The 26,231-nt window shown below is 41.5% G+C and overlaps 1 protein-coding gene across 1 annotated transcript; it reads left to right on the top strand.

Annotated features, from left to right (window-relative positions):
- Positions 1–325: 325 nt before the first annotated feature.
- LOC124146198 (protocadherin Fat 4-like) lies at positions 326–26,231 on the top strand. The gene is made up of 25 exons (XM_048403381.1): positions 326–349; positions 786–950; positions 1,791–2,163; positions 2,917–3,098; positions 4,148–4,360; positions 5,913–6,080; positions 7,023–7,196; positions 8,232–8,390; positions 10,750–10,896; positions 11,776–12,016; positions 12,665–12,894; positions 13,031–13,285; positions 14,066–14,227; positions 14,947–15,121; positions 15,824–15,972; positions 17,563–17,712; positions 18,523–18,942; positions 20,465–20,716; positions 20,962–21,117; positions 21,701–21,868; positions 22,303–22,467; positions 23,204–23,350; positions 24,159–24,312; positions 24,880–25,100; positions 25,914–26,231. Exons 1-25 carry the CDS (start codon positions 326–328, stop codon positions 26,229–26,231), a joined length of 4,968 nt encoding a protein of 1,655 aa, XP_048259338.1.

Here is a 26,231-nt window from a genome sequence, read left to right as displayed (position 1 = left end):
ATAATCATGTCTACTTCCTGTCTGGAGAAGCTGCTTCAAACTTCAGGATTGAGGGGGACCAACTGATGGTAAGGCTGGTTCGTAGCCTGAACAACAAAAAGAATAAACATTTGACATGGACAGCATGTCTTATACCAATCATTGTTCATGTTGAATAGCATTGTTAGATGCATTAAGAAGCTATTGCTAAGCTGATTGAGTGAGTGAGTGATTGTACAATAATTAACTCATATTTGTAAAGGGCTTGTCAGCTTGATGTGGAAGGAAACCAATGTGTTGCATGTCCGAGGGACTTCACAGTTTGGTGAAACCCATGTTCGCAAATATGGTGCTGACAAACGAGGAGAATGTTGGATCCTGACACCCAAGGGGCACACGTTTGCACGAGTTGTGGCGCCCGCGAGAGAGTGACTTAACGCGATGCGATATATTTCTGGATAGTAAGGGCGTGACAGATGCATGGCAGCACGACACTTGCAGTGCTTGGAGACACTTATATCTGGTCCAAAAAACGTCCAAGCAAATGCTAGAATTGCATTATCCATGGAGGAGTCCAGGAAAAAATACATTTAACCTCAAAGGGAAATCCCAAATGATATGTCGTCATAAGTGTAGATGCTTGCCTGAGTGCGTGTCTGGTTTGTATCGGTACACAGGACAGTAAATCCTTTGGACTCAATCAGCAAATGCTCTGATAGTCTTGTGCAGGACGTCACGGTCATGCGATGTGTAATACGTTGCTTCTGCTGCCAAATTGGAAGAGTAATCTAAAGTAACATTTTCAGACATCACCGACAGCGAACCTGGACTTTGAAACACAGCAGACGACTCTTCTGACACTGACTGCAACAGATGATGGAGTCCCTCCTCAGTCATTTCAGAAAACTTTCACCGTCATCATCGTCGACAGGAACGAGCCACCGTCAGATATAAGTCTCTCCATGAACAAAGTACGTATTACAAAGTGTCGTTCAGTTAAATATTCTCTTCCTTTGTCCGACCGCTTCTGCCCTGAAGAAAACCACGTAACTATGATTGTTTGCGAATTCTGTATTAGGGAAATAAAGGAGGCATGACATTATGATTATTTTAGTTACGATAGAGTGTTGACAAGTTGAAATAAAATGATCAACAAATTACGATGAATTGCGGATTATTCCGAATACTTCAACTGTTCATGAACACGGGCTAGATCATCCCAGTTTCGACAAGGTATTACCGCTTGCCATTTATAGTAACAACATAATGAAAAGCCAATCAAATGTCAACCCCACGAAAACACCTCATGGACGTCAAGTTATATTTCAGCTCATGTGATGTTTTTTTCCGATTTGTGACGTCTTGTCGTGCTGTTCCATCAATGGAGCAACGAGTAGTCTATCACTTCTCAAACAAATTAACACTGAGAATCGGTAAAATGCATATACATGTATGCAAATATCAAAAAGTTAGAAATTCGCAGTAGGGTTGTGGTCCCTGCCAAACTGCCCAGTTGGTATCCTAAGATCAAGTAGATATTTGCCCTTTTTAAGGCTTTGCTATATGTTATCATTATATGACTAGTGGGCTAAAACTGTTAGTCTCTATAGCTGACTATAACCTCTCTGGGTAATATTATTGACTCTCTAAGTTCTTTGGCTGTGTATCCTTGCGTTGTAACAAAGAGAGCGCTTTTGTGGGTAATCGTAATGGATCAAGGTAATGTCAAAGGGCAATATTTTGTCACCATTTTCTCACGATAAATATCAATAGTGATATCAATCTAGGGTCTACTCATTCGACCCTTCTAGGTATCTGAAGACAGTCCTATCGGAACTGTTGTGGGTGACCTTGGAGCAGTGGACCCTGACAACAGGAAAGACGCTGGAGGTCAGACCTTCACCTTCAGCCTGCCGGACGACGGCAGAGGCTTGTTTGAGGTCAAGGGCAATCAGCTTGTCACCGCTTCGTCACGTGTTCGGTGTGGGACGGACCTCTGTCGTCTGGATTTTGAGACCGACTCCGAGATCCACATCACCGTCAGAGCTCGTGATAACGGGAAGCCTCGGATGAGTTTTGATGAGATATTTATCATAAGCGTTCTTGATGCCAATGATCCACCGGAAAATCTCCGACTGACACGGGCCAGTTTGCGGGAAAACCTACCTGCTGGCACCATCGTTGGTAAGGATGATTCTTGGTTTATAAGATCAAACAGCATTGATCATTACTCTTGCAGTCTACCGCTGGTTTATTTACATGCTACTTGGGGAGGGATGGGATCTGAGATCATGGGTTCATGTCCTAGATTTGCCCCGAATACATTTCTTAGTTTGTCACCACCATACCCATGCTGTGGGTTTCACCAAAATTGGTAAACGTCTAAGACCAGAATTTTTTCGGTCTTTCCTCCCACATCAAGCTGAGCCGCCGTGGTATAACTGAAATACTGTTCAAGGCATAAAACAAAACATACTCACTCACTTAAAACAAAAGGAATGCATGTTGTTTTACACAGCTGCCATCAATAATTATATATATATAATGTAGCGACATCGAAGTAATACCAAAGATTGATAACATGGGTTGAGATCCACGGAGTTCCCCCTAGCTGTCCAAAATCAGTATCTTTTATTGTATATCGAGTTACCTGTCTTGTAAAGGGGAAGGGTGAGAGTGAATTAAAGCCTCGTTTTAGGTGAGCAATACTATAACTATTATATGGCCGTCTCTACATAATAGTACTAGGTTATTGACAACAGCTACATGCCATGCAGTCGGGGTACGCTGACACACAATTAGTCAGTTCACACACTGTTACTATCCAACCCTCATTTAAAGCGACAAGCGTTGGGGTTTGTTTTGCCCCGGAATCCCCACGTGTGAGTTAACTTTCTGCATGAAACAACACACTAAAATATGACACGCCATCCCCAGGTACCTTGAATGCAGACGACACTGATCAGTCTCAGACCTTGACCTTTGAGGTGATCGAGAGCTCCATCTTCATGATACACGACTCAAACCTTCTGGTCACAAGCAGAAGTCTTAATTACGAAGAAACCTTTAGTTATCAGGTCAAGGTCAAGGTCACTGATAGCGGGTCACCGCCAGCGTCGGTAAGTTTGGAAGCTTGGGAAACAATCCTTTAGATTACAATGTCAATTACTGATTGAGAAGAAGCGATCTTCCAAACCCACTAGTCTCTATTTTAGGACCTAAAAAGTGAAGTGATAAAGTAGTTTTCTATGTCTTTAAAGCTTAATCCTCCAGTTCCGACACTTTCTTCTGGTTGTAGGTGATCTTTCGATGTAGGTCTTGCTTAGGCACCAGGTGCAAATCTAACTGACAACGAACTTAGTGAGTTTTTCTAGTAATATTAGCTGTAGAATAGGTAATCTCAGTTGTACAGGGATTGCAGTTGTATTATGGTATCAGTTGTATAAGTTGTTTAATAAGTTCAGTTTTATAAGGATCTCTGTTGTATAATGGTCTGTTGTATACTAAACTCAGTTTTATAGGATCGCAGTTGTATAATGGTCTCAGTTGTATACTTAATACAAACTCGCCCGAGTGTCTTTTGATATCAAATATATTAACACAATTTAATAAAAGTTGAAAACACCGAGGCTTGCCGAGGAATTTGAAACTTTTATCAACGAGTGTTGATATATTTCATATTAAGGATGCGAGTATATTTATCATTCATCTTCAACATTATTCTTCCGTCCAACATTTTCCGTAAACAGTAATAAACAGTATCTTAAGTGTAACGCGTACAGCTGAATATTTGATTGTGACGTCATGGTAACCGATAAGGTCACAAATGATCTAGCCCAAGCGATATATCCTGTGGAGGATAGTTTTGGATGTACAATGAGCTCCGTTGTATAATGGTCTCAGTTGCATAATGATCTAAGCTGTATATTAATCTCAGTTGTACAATGCTCTCATTTGTATGGTGATCGAAATTGTAAAATATTCCAGTGTAGTTAAATATGATCCCATTTTGTTTCTATAAGAGGTGTAAATTACCAGATTACACAAAAGGAATTTTCAATATTCTAGCTACATAAATAACACGTGCACGTAAGTTTGGAGTACTAGCGATGAATTTGAGTGGGTCCGATACATACATTACACGGTGATAATGAAAACGTCCTTGTAGGTGGAAGATGTGATGACAGTGACGGTTTTGGACGTCAACGAGGCCCCCGACTTCACTAGCATCAGTATCGTGAGCGTGTCTGAGGATGAAGATGTAGGAACGGTCATCGCCAACATCTCCGTAGTCGACCCCGATGCTGATGCGAAGATCAGCTTCTCCATCACAAAGTTTGAAGATGATTTCATGACAACTCAGCCTATTTGCTCAAAACAGGTTAACGATATGTTTCTGTGAATAAAACAAGTATTGTAAAGATAGATACGTTCAAGCATGACCGGTACAGCATTGTATATGTAGCAGGGAGTTGATGCATCCAACAGATAGCAGCTTGCTGACAGGGATAACCTCTTTGGTCATGTGGACAAGGCGTCCGACCTCGGATCAGAAGGTCCGTGGTTCGAATTCGTGGACTCGGAAATAATATGGCCTCCACATTGGCGCCCAACGTGGGGCTGAGCACGTTCATATTGAATTTAAACAAAATAAGTCTCAGTTCCCTAGTGTGCGGCCATGGACGTGTCTTCTGTTGACGGAGGAGTGTGTACCAGGGTGTGGAGTCGTCCCACAGATGACATCCTTACCATGTCAACTTGCTGACGGGGTTAACCTCTTTGGTCATGTGGACAAGGCGTCCGACCTCGGATCAGAATTTCCGTGGTTCGAAACCCATCACGGGACTCGGACATTTTATGGCCGCTACATATAATTATAGTGTACACAGACTACTCCGTGAAAGCCTCCCTTGTCGTTCCCGTCTGTTATTAACAGTGTGATAATTACACAATTACACAAAATATAGTTCTAAATATTACTGGTTGAGGTGAGGTGTGGTGAAATGGTGTTTAACGTCGCGCCCAATATTATTGCACGTATATAGCGACGTGCATGCACGTGTATGTGTGTGTGTGGCTGCTTGTACTAGTCCGGACTGATGCCGATTTATAGTGCTAGCACACTGAGATACCATGCCGCAGTTTAACATGAATACCCCGCTCAGACACAGTATACTGACTCCGAGCCGACCAGTCCTTGTTTTAGCCCCTAAATGCCGAGCGTCAGACAGGGTAACAACAAGTACCATCTATTAACGTCTTTTGGAATGACGCGGCTGGGGATCGAACCCCTGACCTTCCGCTCTCCGGGCGGACGCTATACCATTAGACCACGGAGGCGGTCATTACTGGTTGAAGTAAATAATACTTCACAGAAAATTGTGAAGATATTCGAACATTAATTTAGAGTGTCAGGACATAGCCAATAGAATGGGGATTAGTCCTGGTTGAATTTAGTTTACAACACTTACATTACCGTAGCATCACGGCGTATTTTGAACAGTTGTCATTGAAAAAAGATATAACTTTCAAGATATGTTAACAAACATTTGACGGACCTTTTGTGGAATAAATGTCTAAATGAGCACTATGATACATCCATATCTTAATCTGGGCAAAATGAAATAATACGTTATCTCAAAAAGGCAACTTCGGACGTACCAGGATCCGCTTGTTATGGGTTACATTCCCGAATTCATACCGATTATGGTCGTCTTTCTGTGGCCACAATTTCCGGGCTCGTCGGTTTCAGCAAGTGGGAAACGTCTATAACTTGAGTCACTTCGGGCTTCCCTCCCACTTTAAGCAGACAAATCGTGGAATAAATGAAATACTGACCAAAGGGGTGTTGAACACAATTTGCTCAATCGCTAACAATAACCAACTATACAATTGACATCATATTATCTCATTCTGATGTTCCATCAAAACAGACGGACTCGGCGGGAACAGTATGTCTGACGTCACTCTTGAGTCTCATCGCGTTTGACTTCGACAAGCATCCTTTGTACTCTCTTCCCGTGGTTGCTAGGGACAACAAAGATTTGGAGACACAGCAACTCCTGACCATCAAAATAGTGAACATCAATGACCCTCCCCATGTGAGTAGACAGTGGTCTATTTGTCTAGTATTTAACTTGCAGGAATGTACGTTGTAAAACACGGAATGGGACCGTGCAATAAATGTAAATAGCAGCGTCATGGCAAACTAATGATCAATATTGGCATGACCGATTGTAAGGCGAAATTTTAATTTGTTTCATATAACTAGGTGACGTGACTTTTATAATTTCTGGGAAAGGAAATGTATCTTTACTAGGATATATAAATATTGATAAGCCATACATTGCATTTATTTTTATTTGATATTGTGGAGGGCTGCTGTTTTTGTAACATATCTGAATTACATATACGTTCTAGATTATCACCAGCACGTTATGTGTTTTAGTCATTATTCAAGTTAAATACAAATTCAGAGTTACCAGTTTTCCAACAAAGTAAATATTAATAAATCGACAAAATTATTCGCTATTCAGAATTGCATTTATGCCGGTCATGAATACAATGAAACCTCGCTAGTACGGACATCGTTAAACAAATCCGTTCCTTCAGAACGAATACTGCTGTGAATTCTCACTTGTACACAAAGTGACATTACAATGTAACATGTTTCGATTATTTGGGGAATGTGTGGGAAGGCTTCCATTCCATAGAAAGGGTGCACTGGTGGCCCAGTCGTCTAAGGCGCCGCAATTCGCTGTGCAGAGTTGCGTCCCTTAGGCATGCCAGAAACCTCTGATTGTAGGTTTGAATCCCGGTTCGCCCCGATTATGTTTCTAGGTTTGTCAGCACCATACCCGTGCTCGTGGGTTTCACCGAAGTGGTAAACGTCCGAGACCTGCATCACTTCGGGCATTCCTCCCACATTAAGCTGACACCTCGTAATATAACTGGAATAATGGTAAAAGCGGTGTTAAACCCAACTCACTCACTCACTGTATAGAATGAACGAGTGATGGTTGTTTCCTTGAATTCCCTACCAGGATATCCTGCTGGACGGCATCTCGACGTCAAAGATTGACATTGCTGAGAACGTATCTCCTCTCGATGTAGCCACAATGTCCACCATTGACAGAGACAAGGGACAGGCACACACCTACCGTATCAAGTATCAAGATGGCGGCGAGCAGTTCGCAGTTAGCGGGGACCTCCTCAGGGTATATAGCTCAACCTGACGATTGCTCTCGATATGGAACAAAAACGGCACAATCAACTTGCGTTTTAGGTTTAAATCTATGTAATATTCTGATCAATAGTTTCTTAGAATACACACATTCGTTAACTTTAGTTGCTAGATTAGCTGGAATGGAAGGATTGCTTGTTCGAATTCCATTTGCGCCTCGGTTATAATCCTTGGTGTGTCCGTAGCTTCCCCGTACTCGAGGTGTCCCCTTTGATATTGCAGTAAGCTTTCAAAGAGAAAACAGGTACTGGTAGCTCAGTGCGCCATCTCCTCAGCATACCAGGACACTCTCATCATGTGTTCGAATTCCCAGTCCGCTCTGACTATTATCCTTGGTTTACCTACACTGCATACATACTCATGAAGATCCGGAGTAGAATAGGTCTTCAGCAACATATGCTTGCCGTAAAAGGCGATTATGCTTGTCGTAAGAGGCGACTGATGGGATCGGGTGGTCAGGCTCGCTGACATGTCTGATGCATGTCACCGTATCCCAATTGCGTGGATCGATGCTCATGATGTCAATCACTGGATTATCTGGTCCAGACACGATTATTTACAGACCGCCGTGATATAGCTGGAATATTGCTGAGTGTGGCGTTAAACACCAAACAAACAAACAGACAAATCTATAAAACAACATATTAGGCAAAATTTTGACATCAGTCAGACATGAGACTCACTGAGAAACCGATGAACGGATAAACTGGAATATTTCGGCGTTAAACAACCAACCAACCAACCAACAAAACCTATACACTATATTTGTGCTTGTGGGTTTCACCAAAGTTGTAAGCGTCTGTAACCTGCCTCTTTAGGGTTTTCCTCCCAAATTAATCCGACGTGTTATGACGGAAATACTTTCAAAACAACGTTTAACCGTAACTTAAACGTCATGACATACATTTACTCGATTACACAATAGCGCCATGTCTTGACCGGTCGTTGTCAGTTAGTCAGTGACGACATGGTTAAGGTGAGCTCTGAGTGTGACCACCTGGTGTTCCAGCTGTCAACCGCCGCTGACCACGAGGTGACCCCGGAGATCCACCTGACGCTGGAGGTGACCGACTCGGGGGATGTTCCACGGTCACTGGAGAAGAACATCACAGTCGTGGTGAAGGACATCAACGAACAGCCGTCACAGCTGGCGCTCTCGAATAAAGCGGTCAGTACTAGGGCTGTAACGATTCGTCGATACCTACGATATCATCGATACTAAGGTATAGACAATATTTTAATCGTAAGTTTGTGAGATCGTGATACACTATAAATAGAACAGAACCGAACAGAAACTGAACAGAAACTGAACAGAAAGTTAGCTCCTATAAAGGCAGAAGTACGTAGCATAGCGCAACTTGTAAGCATCGGAGGCGGTTGGGTAGCCTAGTGGTTAAAGCGTTCGCTCGTCACGCCGAAGACCCGGGTTCGATTCCCGACATGGGTTCTATGTGTGAAGCCCATTTCTGGTGTCCCCCACCGTGATATTGCTGGAATATTGCTAAAAGCGGCGTAAAACCATACTCACGCACTCACTTGTAAGCATGGAGGAACACGAGGACGTGTCTGCTTTTAAACTATTACATTAAAAAAAACATCCCTTCAGTTAATACTGTTTGTTTTGTTCTTGTTGTTTTTTCGTTAACAAGGTTTTGGTTTTGAGATAATAATAAGTAAATGAATGCATCCATAGGTGTTTAATTTCAGTGATTTCATCATTTCTTACTATTTGTTGGTGTATCGTGATAGCAGTGGTATCGTCAGTCTGTATCGTGATACGTTTTGTATCGCAAGCTACCAGGCTATTCTCAGATCTAATAAGTACGCTACTGAAGTAATGTTTACATATGCTTGCCATTGTAAATAGATGAAATTGGTATCCGATAATACACTGGGAAAATGCCAATTGAATTCTTCTAACTTAATTAGTAACAGCGGCCAGAGGATTCGTAAACAGCAAAATGACTATCCCCGTTCCACAAAGCGATCTTGGTGCTAAGACTGCCGTAAGTCTATGTTAAAGAATGGTAGTTACGGTCGTCTTAGCGCTACGACCGCTTTGTGGAACAGGGCCCAGCTAGATTGCACGAATATGCTGAAGATTAGTAAATAGCACTAATCAAATTAGTATAATTCACTATTTAAACCACACTGTAGAAAACTTGTTAAGAACGTTAACACATGCAAGACATGTTTAGGAATGTGTTTCAATCCTAAGCGGTATGCACATTTGGTGTGTTTTTCTATCTAAACATGTTTAGGGTCTTAACACATGAAATGAGCTATCGCCTCATAGCCCAAACACCACCTTAACACAACATCCCCATAAAGCCTAGCATGCTTAGAATTTAAACAACTCTAAACGTGTTTAGAATTTGAACATGTTTAATAAAGTGCATATCATCAAATATGAGGGGGATAATATTTATTAAAATCAGTTGTGCAATTCAGATTCACAGGCAATTGCATATGACTTCGAACGAACTTGGAACAATATTAACATAAAAATGTACAAATAAACCAAGCTAAAGGTTACAAGGAAAACTGACACTGTGACAACATTCTCCGTAGCACAGGTGGTAGCGTGGTGGATTTCAAGAGATTGCAGGTTCGAATCCCACTGAAGTTTAAATTTCTTTGTGTTCGTTAATGTGTTGATTCTGTGTTTTATAGTATTTCTCTCATACAAAAGCAGGAAAAGAAAGTTGATCTGATTACTGTTTAACCTGTTTTACTTAGTGTCGATAGGCCACCTGGTAAAACAAATACTAACTGATTAGTAAAATCTACTAACCTGTTAGTGTGTGAGTGGACAGTGAATTTCACTTAGTGAACTTGACAAACTATTTCTGTCAGTGTACTTCTATACGGACAATCCGATGCTTGTAATACTCGTAGCTCCATACGCGATGATTTATCTAATTGTTGGAAAAAGTATTGCATATCGTTCCAAACGGTTAGATAGAAGTTAAATGTGTTATTAATGGGACGGTTCAACCGAACATTGTATTCCTACGCGATATCAAAAGTAAAATATGGCTCAGACTTTAACTATTCTAAGATTGGCATTAAAAGAAATTATCATCGTGTGATTCCAAAGGCTCGCATTATTAAATTCGTATTTATGAAATATTATATTCAAGGCAATAACACACACACGGCTAATAATTTATTTCTATATATATATCTAAAATAGCATAGTAAAATAGTTGTTGTTGTTTTTAAATTCTTAAAAGGCTCAAAAGTCAGACCCACTGTTGTGAAAAAATGAAATTGAGGAATGATTTTATTTATTTATGAAAGTTAGTTTACTTGGTAAGGTGGTCAGCCCACGTAACGAGTTTACTTAAGATTACTTTCTGAATTTTGTGCAATTGTAAATTCTCAAAAACAATCTGGGACTGCTACCTCAAAACTGCAAAATAATTTATCATGATCAATTACAAAGTCTATATATATCTCATTGCAAACAAAGTATCGTTAAAAATAACACGGAATATGTAATGTTATCATGATATGTGTTCCAGGTGGCCGAGAATAGTGGGGAGGGAACAGTGATTGGCACGTTGATCGCAGTCGACCCTGACAACGCTGACTCCAACAGGCAGCTGTTCACCTTCAGCCTGATGGACAATGCTGACGGGAGGTTCCGGATTCAGGGAGACCAGTTGCTGGTAGGCTATACGGAAGCGTGAGTGAGGGGGCTCGTTCGAGAGAGTGAGTGAGTGAGTGAGTGAGTGAGTGAGTGAATGTCACTAAAAGGATGAACCGATTTGTTCTGGAGTTACACGTCAGTGACGTTAATGATGCAACCATAAATCTCCATCTTAGCGGGGGAGTTATTTGAATTATGCCCAGGCGTGTCAGCTTGATGTGGCAGGAAACCCACAGAGGCACAGGTCGAAGACATTAGGAAGAGAATTTATGCATGTAAACTTCTTTGTTATGAGAACACAAAGTTTTGGCGTATATAATCCTTCATCAGGTGATCAACGTTTACCACTTTGGAGGAACGTAGACGTTTAGAGGATTATTGTAGTGAAAACGTTAGTACAGCTTTCAAATCACGCCATACATCACATGGCATCAAACAACTTGCGACAAAACCATGTCTTGGACGGACGTATAATTATTCAAGGACAGACTGTGACGTGACCTCGACCATCACTCACAACAGATGCACCCTTTGGGGATTCCTGGCTGGAAAAGATTCGCTTCCACCTTTGAGTTTCTTAAGAGGCGACTTAATGGATTGGGTGGTCACGGGTCAGAGGTTGACAGTGGGCGGGTGACAAAAGTCGGAGGGTTGCAGACAGTAGAAGCGCCATTGTGGGCTGAGACAGTAGATGTAAGCTGGTGGATGGAAGAAGGCGGTAGGAAAGGATCACAGAAGACGGAGTCAGCTTAGGCAATGGGTGGAGGGTAATATGGACAACAGGCGGTAGAAAGAGGCTAACAGGCGGAGCGCAATATAAAGGCAGTAGACCGTAGGCTGAAGGTGGTATAAAGAACAAAAGGTCAATGGAGGACTTGAAATTTCGAATATTTTTTAGGTTGCTCAACCCAACAAGGATTGCTTGTCAAAGGGTGGCGACTTCTGTCACTTGAACTACGAGGACAAGAAAACCCACTCAATCCAGGTGGCTGTGGCAGATAGTGGAGTGCCCAGCAAGATGAACCGATTTGTACTGGAGGTGAATATCACAGACGTCAACGATGCTCCCAGAAACCTCCGACTTAGCGGTGAGTTCGTGTTGCGCGACGATGCTGTGTACTTAAATATCCTGGATCTAAGTGAGTGAATGATAAAACAATATGACAGTTATAACACGGTGTAGCCAGTTTCAGTGTTTTAGAAAAACGGACATGGCATGACACACCAATGATCATTAATACTGGCATGTGAGAATCTGGTTTTCGTACCCACATCCTGCTGTTCCTGTTTGGTCATCGGTAACCTTAACAGTTCACTGTTTTGTAATCTGTCTATACCTTGATCTATCGTCGTTCATGTAAGATATTATTATTTTGGTTTTTGAAATACTTTTTTCGGTATATAAGGGTTACGTTTATGTATTTATATCATATAAACTGCCGGGCAAAAGAATGTATACATTTGAAAACTTGATGTGTAAAAAAATGGCAAAAGTTTTCAAAATGTTACTAGGCTGAAAACAGTCCCCGAAACACTGCAAACTTAGGTACCAAACACTACTAAATCTCACTACAATCAATTAGCTCTCTCCACGGTAGCGAAAACTAAGATTTGATTTTAATGAGATTGAAACACAACTATAACTCAAATACATCCCCGTGGAATAACCATTTATTGTTTGTTTCATTTTTAGTCACAATCAAACATTGGTGTATACTTTCTTCTGCCCGGAAGTTTACAAAACTAGCAAATAATGTTATAAATTACCCGCGGAAGTATGCTTGCAGACAATAAAGTTGAGGAGTTAGCATCAACTGGTACCAAGGTTGGAACGTTGACTGTGGATGACGAGGATGTTGGGCAGACTCACACCTTCTCCCTGTTGGGGGATGCAGAGGGCATGTTTAAGATAGAATCTGCAAAAACTGTTGTCAAGGCAACGGATGATAGACTAAACAACAAAAAGACTTACAAAATAGTTGTACAAGCAACGGAGAATGGAATAGATCCTAAAACGGTAGGCATTGAACGAACATCAGCACATTGAGTTAGTTAAACAAAATGAAAATACAAGATTATAATGTTTCAACTGATATCTCTCGATTCTTTTCTCGAAAATAAAATAATCACACGTTTTCTCTCTTCCGTTTCAGACTGAAGAAACGTTCTATCTGACTGTGACCGGAACTGAAGAAGCCCCTCGTGACGTCAGCATTACGTCTCAGGATGGCGTCAACCAGTTTTCCCGGAACGAACCAACCGTTCGAGAAGATGCAGCATTAGGCAGTATCGTTGGAACCGTCACGGCCGTGGACAATGACCCAGGGTCAGTCATTACTTTTGAGCTGCTGGACAACGCTAATGGTCACTTCATGATCGAGACCACGCCTGCTTCCTGTAGACCAGAAGTAAGATTGGAGACAAACGTTTGCACGACAAACTTTTATTTATTTTATAATATGCTCAATGTATGTTTGGTTGTAATGTATCTAACATCACCCCATTTAACACCGGCGTTCCAATTGGTCGTTTTGGTGTCATTTCAATGATGTATGTATCTTCAACTCGGCACCTTTATCTGTAGGTAAAATATCTTTATTTTCTGTGACAGTAGCTTCTTTGTGCTGGTAAAATGAATATAAACGTGCCTTGTTCATGGGCGAAGGTGTTTGGAAGGATTTGGACCCCAACCCCAACCTGAACCCTACATAAATGATTTTTTTATACTTCCAGTCAGAAGTTATGATTTTTACAAATGTCGAGGCAAGGGGTTATTGGCGGAGGCATATTTAGATTTTATCATTCGTAAGCATGAAGGGGGCACGGGTGGCCCACTCGCTGTGCAGAGTTGCGTCCCTTGGGCATGCCGGAAACCTATGATTGTTGGTTCGAATCCCGGTTCGCCCCGATTATGTTTCTAGATTTGTCAGCACCATCTGTGCTCGTGGGTTTCACCGAAGCGGTAAACGTGCGAGACTGCATCACTTCGGGCTTTCCTCACGTATTAAGCTGACACACCGTAATATAACTGGAATACTGTTGAAAACGGTGTTAAACCCAACTCACCCATTTACGTAAGCATGGTGCGTTGAAATCACTGGAATTGTGTATAACCTTTATATTCACACATCTGTTGAACTTGTGGATAGACAAAAATATAGTGTTGTGGTCATTATCATGTGTTCCAGGGCACAGGCACATTGTGCAGCACCCACATTAAGTTGTCGAAGCCAATGGACTTTGAGACGAATCCCCAGCACCCCATCGTGGTGAAGGCGGTGGATGGCCAGGGGATGCGGTCCTCAGAGGCGTTCACTGTTGGCGTTATCAATGTCAATGAGGCACCAGTGGTAGGCACATTCAGTTTACATGCTTTCGGAGTGGGCATAGGTAGATAGTCAAGAGTTTTATTAAATAGCCCGATACACAAAAGGTAATAACTTGTCCTTTTTGTTTTTATTTAGTGAGGGGGGATATTGTCAACACCTGGTCCGTCCGTCCGTCTGTCCGTCCGTATTTCGTTTCTGGAGCATAACTTTAAAACCGTGAATGAATTATCACATCCAAACTTGGTACATGTATTAACCAGGGGCTGAAGTGATGCCTTTTGCTATTTAGGAATTTTCATTTTTCCCTGTTTCCATGGAAACAAGTTACACTTAGCTGAAATGGAGGTAGGTGTTGTTTCTGGAGCAGAACTAAAAACCTATTCAACATGGTACATCAATTAATCAGAGCTGAAGTTCCTTTTGCTTTTTAGGAATCTTTTTCAATTTCTTTTCCAAGTTTCCATGGAAACAAGTTTGACTTGACTCTTCGTACTAATGTGTTTGTCTGGACTATATCTCTAAAACTAACAGGTACCCTTTCTTGAAATTTTGCACATACAAACACCTCGGGAAGATAAGGATTTCACTGTGTAGGTAAGTTGGGTATAAGACTGGGTGTGGGCGGTTCAAGGGTGAAGTCTATGAATCGCAGTCCTAGAAACGCGTACCTATTTCAAGTGGTTTACTTGACCCTTGAGATATGTTTCTTGTTGGAAATATTGTCCTGCTGTGTCGTTCAGGCCATGGAATACATAGGCGGGGACATAACAGTGGAAGAGAACCACAACGGGGAACAGCTGAGTGTGTTGACGGTCACGGACCCCGACAAAGACGACACTCACATCTTCTCCCTCACCGACAACGCTGCTGGCAAGTTCATCATTTCAGAGAAGGGCCAGCTTGAAACTTCACAAGGTACTGGCTTGTTCCCTGTAATAAAATATGGGTTTCATGCTAGTTAAGTATCTGTAGAGGTATTCACTTGTTATTAGTGCCATACTGGGTCTTCAGCGCCATGATGACTGTAAGACAATCGTTAATCCGCGATGTTTCAGTAAATGCAACTTTGAGTGTCTACGACAATGCATAATTTATTCTTAAGGGGTGAGTTAGTTAAACTTTTTATCGTTTGAACGTACCTAGGCGGAGGGTGATCACAGACGAGAATCATAATCCGGGAAAATGTAGCATTCGAACCAACGTGTCCAAGTTACAATAGAACACTGACTTCTTTAAAACGAGTTGCTGATATTGGTAACACTACAACCCGTAGATCCTTCTTTGTATTAGGGCGTTTCATCACAAATTATTTTTTGTTTGTTGGGCATGATCTGTACTACCAGAAACACCTGTTTTGTGTTTCTTGTTTAATGCCGCTCTCAGAAATATTGCAGCTACAATTATGTCGGCGGAAAATCTGGACCAGGCAATCCGGTGATTGTCATTCATACTCTCAATTGGGATAAGATGATATGCAATGAACCAAGTCACCGAACCAGACCATCCGATCCATTTAGTAGCCTCTTATGCTTAGCATAGGTTGCGTGGGTCTTAATTTCTTAACTGGAACTGGAATATTCGTTCCAGTGTGTACGGGGTTATTTATTTCAATTCCAGATGCAAAGTTGGACTATGAGTCTGAGAAGAAGCTTGTGATAAGAGTGAAAGTGGTGGATAAAGGAGGTCTGGCACTTGAACAGACCTTTCACGTCTACATCCTAGACCTTAATGAACAGCCTGATGCTCTCAACATCAGCAACAACCAGGTACGAATGAGTGTTCTGCAAATCTCACTTACATGTCAAGCAAATACCGCAATGCTTTATCAGCGTACCAATGTCGAATTTCTGAGACAACGATATAAGCGTCTTTTACCGTGCATGACTTGTGACGTGGAAATGGACAGGCCGATGACGATGGCCTGAAGGTTTCGGCCCGGACAGTTTTAAACAATACGGCCACTAGTGTAGTCGTTTCATACCCGACTGTATATTTTTCCAATGGGTATTGCTAACAAACGGTTTAGCTCATATTTACCACTATTCGTCCTGGTAAAAGGCGACAAACGGGAACGAGTGGTCGGGCTAACTCACTTCAGTTACTTCATTCCACCCTCATCTCGCCACCCATATACACACTTATCTCCAAATTACTCAGAAATAACGACACTCCTTCCTTACTACCTACTCCCCACTAATACATAGTCACTAACACTACATAATACCATTATTCCAATATTACATCTCTAAATACTCTCACTAACAGTTTCAACGATAAAACATCAGGTTCTCGTACTTTATTCTTTACTTGGTAATATTTCTAAATATATAACATATTATTAACTGGCGTTTTATTTAAGAATTAAACGACAAGTGGGAGTTGTTATATTGTTCGATAAACAACGACCACGAGTCGTTTATTTCTTATATGAGATATCAACATTTTGTACAGCCTTTTTAAAGATGTCAATAAATTGTACAAGCTTGAAAAATATTTACCCGTATTTTAATCATGATGACTCCCTCAATAGAATCCGACCTCGACAATGTCGGACAAGCCCATTTTATGAACAGGTGGGTATTTCCCGTATATTCTCACAATCCTCACGTCAATTATCTGTATATTTTCTCCCAATACCGATTGTGATATCTCTCCCGCTTTTGGTCGTTCTGCGTTGCCCAGCTACATGTATGGAGAACAACTCGCAAGACACTTTCCTCTACAAAATAAGAATGTCCGATTTATGACGTCATTAGGTTGCGATCGCATGTTCGATTCTCCAGAAATGACGTCATGCTGGAACAATCTTTAATCGTGAAATTCATTGTTCTTCATTGTTCTTTGAGATTTATCGCGTAGCTATCTTATATAAGTAATATAATTAGATATTTCATTTAGTGATATAATCGGCCATATAATAATATCATTAAAATCATTTAGTAGTATTACTGAGACTTATTATTAAGATATAAATATGACTGAGTGAATTAGTAATATTACCAAATAGCTGTCTCTTCTTGGAATTCTTATTATCTCTGAAGACGTTGTATTGTCGCGCCGCAGTAACTCAGAGGTTTTGAGAATGTGAATTCTTTGTGATGGTTCTGCAATCCCGTATAGATAGCAAAGCTGGATAGCGGACTGGTAGAGTTACAATGATCTCCTCAGTTTTGTAGCAGACGCCTCAAACGGCCAAGGTTTTGAATTAGTTCAAATTATCTCCAGGAGAACTAATCACAGTATGAACATTCTTCTGCTAAGGTTATGACGGATAGAATATGGTAAAATACCAGTATTGGAGCTCCCACACAACGTCGTCAATAACAACACGAGAAACACCATTGTTATGTGTGTAGGTTGAAGAGATGGTCAAGGCTGGCACTGTGGTCGGGAAGCTGACGGTCAACGACCCTGACAATGCTGGTGGTCGCACAGTCCAGCAGTTCACCTTCAACCTACTTGATGATGACGGCGGCAGGTTCATGTTGGATGGAGATACATTGAAGGTAAACTCAGTTGCATTTGTGTTAATTTAAACGCCACTTTGTTTGTCTATACCTCTGTCCATACATTTCGTTTTATTGAGGCGTTTATTTTTATTGCTTCGTTAACGGATCCACAATGGTGAATATAATGAAAATTATGAAGGGGGTCATTTTATATAGCCTATTTAACCAATTTAAAATGTCCATGCGTAATTTTGTATAGAAGAGAGGAGACCTGTGTGTGTAAAACGTTTTCCTATATATTGTGTTTTAGAAGGGGTATCTTTATCATATTTAATTATATGTTACGCGACCGACTATACCATGTATTCAGTGACCACTTCAGAGTGTTTTTTGTTTTGTTTTATTTGTGTTCTTATTTCTGTTTCGTCCAGCGACCCTACAAATATGTCTTAGTTTCACACAGGGAAATAATGTTAAGTCCAGGCCTTCTCTGGATAGTCTGTCGCTAGATGAGGTGAGGTGAAATGGGGTTTAACGTCACGTCCAAGATTATTGCACTGATATAGCGATGTGCATGTACGTGCGTGTGTGGCTGCTTGTACTAGACTGGATTAATGCCGATTAATTATGCTAGCCAAATGAGATACCATACCGCAGTTTAACATGAATACCAATCCACCAAGGCCTTGTTTTAGCCCCTTAATGCCGAGCGCCAGACAGGGAAACAACAAGTACCATCTTTAACGTCTTTTGGTATGACGCGGCCGGGGATCGAATCCTGACCCTCCGCACTCTGAAAGGCCCTGGCGGCGACCACGGTGGCGATCTGTCATAAGAATGACCTAATACTGTTATTAACAATTTCAGATTGCCGACGAAGGAGTCATGTGTAGCGTCAAGGGCGGGACGTTCTGTTTGTTTGACTTTGAGTCTCAGGAATCACACAACATCGCGGTTGAAGTGACAGACGACGGAGAGCCCAAACTGACCAGCACCTTCACGTTGACCCTCCGCGTGCTGGACCTTAATGACCCTCCGATGGACCTCTCGCTGGACAAGGTCAACATCCCGGAACAAATGGACGTAGGAGGTGTGATAGGAATGTTGTCCGCGGCGGACCAGGATCGTGACCAGCGCCTGGAATTCTCTATAGCTGGTGGCGATGCGACAGACGTGGTCAGCGTAGATGGTATCAAACTGATACTCAACAAATCGGTGGATTTTGAGGAGAAACCGTCTTATACCGTTATCGTGAAGGTCAAGGACAATGGCAACCCCCCGTCTGAGGTACTATTGGTGGTAGTGAAATGTTATAAATAATGTTTCTTTTGAATGGATTTGAGTGGGTGAGAATGCAATTTCACGGCGGAGGACGTCATAACATTCACACGTCGCACCCGCTTGGGAAATCAAACGGGGTACACGAGCTCACACTTATACCATACGATTATCTGGCCGCCTTTTAAAATAGTGATGGACAATTATTTTTATTTTGATGCATTGTCGTGGATAGAAAACTATCTCATGATGAATGGTTTCTAAATCTCTTATCTTTGAGCATCGTTCTGTATTCTTTTCCCACAATACAGAGGACACAACTTTGAACAATCTTGACATGAAGCTGATAATGTCAATTTCATGAAACTGTCGAATAGGAACTACGTGTATGTCAAGCAAACAGCATCGTTCAGTTCCACATTAACTCAGAATATTCCTATCAAAAGTTCTGCTCAAAATGAGCTGTCTATCACGATGTACACGTGGGGTGCAGACCAAGGTGCCCTTGTACTGTGCGATCTCAGCGCTAGGATGATCGTAACTCCCATACTTTAACATAGGTTTACAATAGTCTCAGAGCTAAGACCGCTTTGTGCAAGTGGGGACAGGGTGCCGTTGTACAAAGCGATCTTAGCGCTAAGGTGTTTGTGTCTCCCATACCTTAACAGAGACTTACGACTGTTGTAGTGCTTAAGTTGTTTGTACAACGGCACCTGGGCCGTAAGCAATGGCATACTTGGAGAACAACCTGCGGGGCACAAGGGCTTACGGATTATTTGCCCCGTGTGAAGTTCCGAGTCTTGAGGATGAACCTCCAGATTCAGGAGAGTCACATGACCAGCACTGTCCAATTCCGAACTGATTATACTATATATTCCCTATAGGATTTTTCTGAGAAAATGTAGAAAATGTTTCCTGATCCCATTTGGAGACATTAGCCCCGTTGGCCTCTTGGTGAAACAAGGTCTTTTAATTCGTTTGTAAAGTCATGAACAATTGATGAATTCATTTTGAATTATTTGCAACAGTGCGCTCATATAGTCACTTGGTTATGGAGTGAAGATTCGGGGTAGAATAGGTCTTCAGCAACCCATGCTTGCCGTAAAAGGCGACCATGCTTGTCGTAAGAGGCGACTAACGGGATCGGGTGGTCAGGCTCGCTGACTTGGTTGATGCATGTCATCGTACCCCAATTGCGTGGATCGATGCTTATGTCACTGTCACTGGATTGTCTGTTTCAGACTCGATTATTTACAGACCGCCGACATATAGCTGGAATATTGCTGAGTACGGCGTTAAACAACAAACAAACAAACACTTGGTTATTGGCCTCTTGCAACTCAATTATGATGCTCATTGAGGATTACTGAAAATAATGGTTCCGATAAGCTTGCCTCTATGGGTAATATTTTGCACTGATTTTGAGATCCATTAATGATTGTCTATGTTTTCTTGCTTACGTAAGAAAAAGACCTATGTACATACTCATGTAACAACGTATTTGTTACATTCACATTTCTTTATTTTTCAGACAAAACGAGAATTCGTTTTAAATGTTGTTAACGTCAATGAAGCCCCTACACAAATGTCAATAGAGCCAATAAAAGGGGGTCCTTACATGACGTTCCCCGTGGATAGACCAGTCGTTGGAGAGAACGAGCCAGAGGAGACAGTGATTGGTCAACTCTTTGTCCTTGACCCAGATAAAGATGAGCATATAACTGCTGTGTCGTCTAGTGCCATGATTTCTATAGAGGAAATGGGATGTTTAACTCTGACAAAAGTAAGATCATATCTCATAATTTAAGATTTTACGAAAATATATGTGACTGTACAATATTACAATAGAAATAGGATACTAATATTGTTCTTAATATGTAAAGGCAACATTAGAACCCTCAAATACGACTTCACAAGTACTTAATAAATAATACAATTATGACTGTTCTGAATTGTTTAAGCTACTCAAACAGTGAATGTTTAGCTTCATATCTACGTTGTATTTGTAGCGGACATTTCAATGTTTAGGGAACCCGATGTGCTGGCAACGTGAAAACCGAGAGAATGTTTGACTTCGAGAGTGAGTCTTCGTTTGTCGGTAACATCACAGTGACCGATGGTGAGGGGAAGAGTCTGAGCCAGCAATTTACTTTCTCTGTTGTGGACAAAAACGACCCTGCCAAGGTAAAATGAATTACATTAACTTAATACTGCCTCATGTCTCTAAATTTTTTCAAGATAAGTAAAAGCAACAAAACCCTTTCCATTTTCATGTTTCATGTTTCGCCGGGTAGCTAATGGTTATAATGAGATTCTCGAAAACTCTTATGACAAATGTCATATATACATATGTTTGTATGTGACAGTCAGTGGTTAAAATCAGTCAAATTGCACATTGCCTAAACGTTTCAGGCAATTAATAAATTGCCTGATTGATTGGGCAATTAACAAAATGCCTTAAAAATATGTCAGTCATTTTATTAATTTAATGAAAAATCTTAACATATTTTTATTGTCCTTACATCGAATAACATGAAACCATGAACTCAAAAACAAAACACAAAACAAACTCACATTAATGTTTTGGCGTATTGCCTTTCAGTGAGCAATTTATGATCCAACATTATTTGTTTTAATGTGAAAACGTAAGAGCTAGTATCGCGCAACGGCACCGTCTAAATGAACTCTGTAGACCTAAACAACATTATCTACATACCTGTTACAAAGGCCTGGTATTATCAGTGACCGTGTGTACCTTTACCCCCAGGATATCCTGATAGACGGGCAGGCTGACGGAGCCCTGACGATCCTAGAGAATTCGGTGGACAAGGTGGTCGGTACCTTGACTGCTGTAGATCCAGACGTTCATCAGTCGCACTCATTTGCGATTCTAAATGGACCCCAGTTTTTCTTCTTTGTTGGCAACCAACTCAAGGTATCGTATCAGTGGTTATGAAGATTTACGATTTTTGTTATTCTTGTTATGATAATCATAAGATCATCAGACGTCGATAAGTAGCGCACCAATATAAAATAATAAATTGCAATCCACATTTTGGAGAAACTTGCCCGTCTGGAACTGAATTATGCAACATACACATAAGGCATATCCGTCTAGATTAAGCTATACTGATTACGATGTTTGTCTTTGTTTGTTGTTTAACGCCCTAATCAGCAATATTCCAGCTATATCGCGGCAGTCCAGTGATTGACATCATGAACATCGATCCACGCAGTTGGGATACGATGACATGCATCAACCAAATCAGCGAGTCTGACCACCCGATCTCGAAGTCGTATAATAATTACACATGTATGTTTGGGTTCACAATCGACACAGCTTAAACATGTTATGTTAAACTATTCTAGTTGACGACATCTGCACATCTGGATTTCGAGAAGGCCTCCGAGTTTGTATTGACGGTGAGTGCCACGGATGATGGTCAGCCGCCAATGACCTTTGAGAAGCGGGTCACGATCAAAGTCACAGACGTGAACGAGGCTCCATCAAGTGTGTCCCTGTCGAAAAATCAAGTAAGTACCTTAAGTGTAAAAGAGGTGAGGTGAAATGGGGTTTAACGTCGCGTCCAAGATTATTGCACTTATATAGCGACATGCATGCACGTGTGTGTGTGTGTGTGTGTGTGTGTGTGTGTGTGTGTGTGTGTGTGTGTGTGTGTGGCTGCTTGTACTAGTCCGGACTGATGGCGATTTATAGTGCTAGCACACTGAGATACCATACCGCAGTTTAATATGAATAGTGAGCGATTGAGTTGGATTAAACGCCGCTTTTAACAGTATTCCAGTTACATCACGGCGTGTCAGCTTAATGTGGGAGGAAAGCCCGAAGTGATGCAGGTCTCAGACGTTTACCACTTCGGTGAAACCCACGAGCACGGGTATGGTGCTGACAAACCTAGAAACATTATCGGGCGAACCGGGATTCGAACCCACAATCATAGATTTCTGGCATGCCCAAGGGACGCAACTCTGCACAGCGAATTAATATGAATACCCCACTCGGACAGAGTATACTGACATCGATCCGACTAGTCCTTGTTTTAGCCCATAAATGCCGAGCGCCAGACAGGGTAACAACAAGTACCATCTTTTAACGTATTTTGGTATGACGCGGGCTGGGATCGAACCCCGGACCTTCCGCTCTCCGGGCGGACGGTCTACCACGGAGGCGGTCTAAGTGTAAAATAAGAAATAACAACTTGATTAATTACCATTATTCTTTAACCTGACCACTTCTAAATGTTTCCAGGTATCTGAGGCCAGTGCTGTTGACACGGTTGTTGGGGCGTTATCCACCGATGACCCAGACAATACCAAGACGATGTTGCAGACATTCACCTACACCATCATCGACGACGACGATGGTAGATTCAAGATAAATGGGTCTCATCTTCTGGTAGGAACATGTATCCAACATGACCATTTGGCCGAATATTAAGACTTGTTGTAGTTTCCACATCGTAAATATTATGTTTGGAATACAACATGTTATGTCAACCACATATTTTCTTGAAATAGCCGAAGTCTGAAGACGCTATATGAGTTAGGTAACGTCCCAATTTATCGTATAGCGCACAAAATATTGGCAGCTATGTTTCCTTACAGAAATATCCATCAATCGGAACCACTATCTAAACTTTATTGGAACGTTGGCCAACAGTTTTTTGGAGCAGGCAGGCATTGCATCGATGTGTATAGGGTATCGAAAGGCGTTCCTGATGTATGGGCACATTTGCATATTAAAGTAATAATTATACCAGATCCTTCATAAGACTATTATGGTATGATACATTTGCTTTAATACTAAATTCATCATGTTTACACTGATACTGTCACAGTGCCACACGGACTGGAAAAAAAACTTGATGTAAAAGAGAATATACCTCACGATATATTGCCTCTGTCATTGTCATTGTCACTGTTACACGAACCAATTAATCTAGTCTGGACCAGACAATCCAGTGATTGACATCATGAGCATCAATCTACGCAGTTTGGATACGATGACATGCATCAACCAAGTCAGCGAGCCTGACCACCCGATCCCGTTAGTCGCCTCTCACGACAAATAAAGAGGTATTGAATCAAACTTACAATGACTGTCTATGAGCCTGTGCCGTGTCTCTGTTTAAGTGTCCCTTTGTTTGTCTATGTACTATGTCGGTGGGACCCTTTAGCATGTTTAATTGCGACTTTAATTTCAGGTTGCCAAACCCGACTTTGACTACGAGAGCAAACGTTCAACAACGGTAAAAGTTCAGGTAACAGACAGTGGATTGCCTCCCATGACCTTGGACTCTGAATTCATCATTGACATAATTAACGCAAATGACCAACCGACCAATCTCAAGTTTTCAGGTAATTTTTTGGTGTGTGTAGAATACTGGGTGGAATAATCAAAAAGTAATATTGTTCATTTCATATGTACATGTTAACGTATGTCCACCCACCAAAACATAGGTGTCAAATTTCCGTTTGTAGAATATATAAACACTGTACCGCCGTATTATAGATCAATTATAGAGTTCGGCCTTACTCCGCTTATGAAAGTATTCAGTTATATCACGGCATGTCAGCTTGGTGTTAGAGGAAAGTAAAGCCGAAACTACTCCGGGTCGTAGACGATTCCAACTTTTGAGACCCCCCCCCCCCCCCCCCCTCAACACGGGGATGGTACTGACAAACCTAGACAGATGATCAGTTCGAATCTGGGTTTCGATCCCATGATCATAGGTTTCTGGTGCGCCAAAGGGGCGCAGCTCGGCACAGCAAATTGCGTCGACTTTGACAACTGGGCCATCCGAGCCCCCTGATGACTAAGGAAAGAGAAATTACAATAGTTAACTTTATCGTTAACGTCTATAAAAGCTGAATTGAACTCAGCACTTCTAACAACTAAGGTATTTAATGTATTCCACCCAACAGCCAGCACCATATCGGAAGATGCTTCAGTTGGGACCATAGTTGGAACGTTGACCGCTGATGACGATGACGACGGCCAGACACTCTCGTACAGCGTAGGTCAGAGTGACCTCTTGACCATCCGAGAGGACCAGGTCCTGGTCAACGGTCTCCTCAACTACGAGGCTCAGTCCAGTATCACAATCCTCGCCACTGTGGCTGATGACGGCGAGCCTAGTCTCTCGGTGAGTTATAGGATGGTGCACAATACATGTTTTGGGCTCGAATTGGATATGTATATGATGAAACAGGGATTAATACACGAGTGTGTCATGTTTTCTTCATGAAACGAGTGTCGGAAAAATAATATTTCCCGAGCGCAGTACATAATTTATCCTGTGATCAGTCCCCGCAACATAATGTAAATACAACACTATGACTGTCGTAAGATGTTTTAATGAGAATAGTACCAAGATATTTAATAAGAACTTTGATAGTCGAATAGAGTTAGACTCTCTTTGTAGAAATGGATACAGGATGGTGTACATTTAAGCTGTATTCGATTTGTACCCGTGTTTTTATCAGGTAACAAATTGACTTGCCTTTGCATGTGTTTGTAACAGGTGGGTCAGGATACGCTCACCTTTTCTCGAACACCTGGTATCATCACTATTTGAGAGTGATTCATAAACAAATGGTCATGATATAGTCGGAATTGTACAATCGACTCAGCTTTTAGCAGAGATTTCTTATGAATATGGAAAGGGTTTTGTCGCTTTAATTTATTCCCATAATTATAACAAAGCCCTTTTGCAGTCGTTGTACTGAGGTCTCTAAAACTGACGTAGCTCGTGTATTGTTACAGAGGCCTATTTCAAGAGAGCCTCGTGGCATCTGTTCTACCTCCAAGAGAAAGAAGTATAAACCAAACTAGTTCCCGAACTGAACAGTTGTTAGACATATTCCAAGTTTTGAAATGTAAGATGTTATTTATCGTGTTAAGATGCCGACTTTGGTGTACATGTAATGCGTGATTTTATTTACCCTAATCCTTGTAGATGTCCCGTAACTTCACCATTGATGTTAAAAATGTAAACGACAAACCGTCCAGTCTGGAGCTGCGGTCAGTGAGTAGTGCTGGCAGTCTGAACGTGTCGGAGAGTATGCAGGTCGGAGAGGTGGTTGGAGTTATTGTCGTAACGGATGAAGATATGATAGAGAGAATCACAATAACTTTGGATGTCCTGGAGGGTGGTGTGTTCAAACTAGACGCCAGCGGACCCACCTGTAGCCTGGTAAGGACTGTCATCCTGATAGGTCGTTCCTCTAAATTGATTCTAAAGACTTTCAAATCTTTACTTAACAAATGTGCATGA

Source organism: Haliotis rufescens, unplaced genomic scaffold, assembly GCF_023055435.1.
Source record: "Haliotis rufescens isolate VD_foot unplaced genomic scaffold, xgHalRufe1.0.p SCAF_3, whole genome shotgun sequence".
Classification (NCBI taxonomy): Eukaryota; Metazoa; Mollusca; class Gastropoda; order Lepetellida; family Haliotidae; genus Haliotis; species Haliotis rufescens.
Note: the sequence above shows the minus strand (reverse complement) of the source record. Positions and strands in the feature narration are given on the sequence as shown.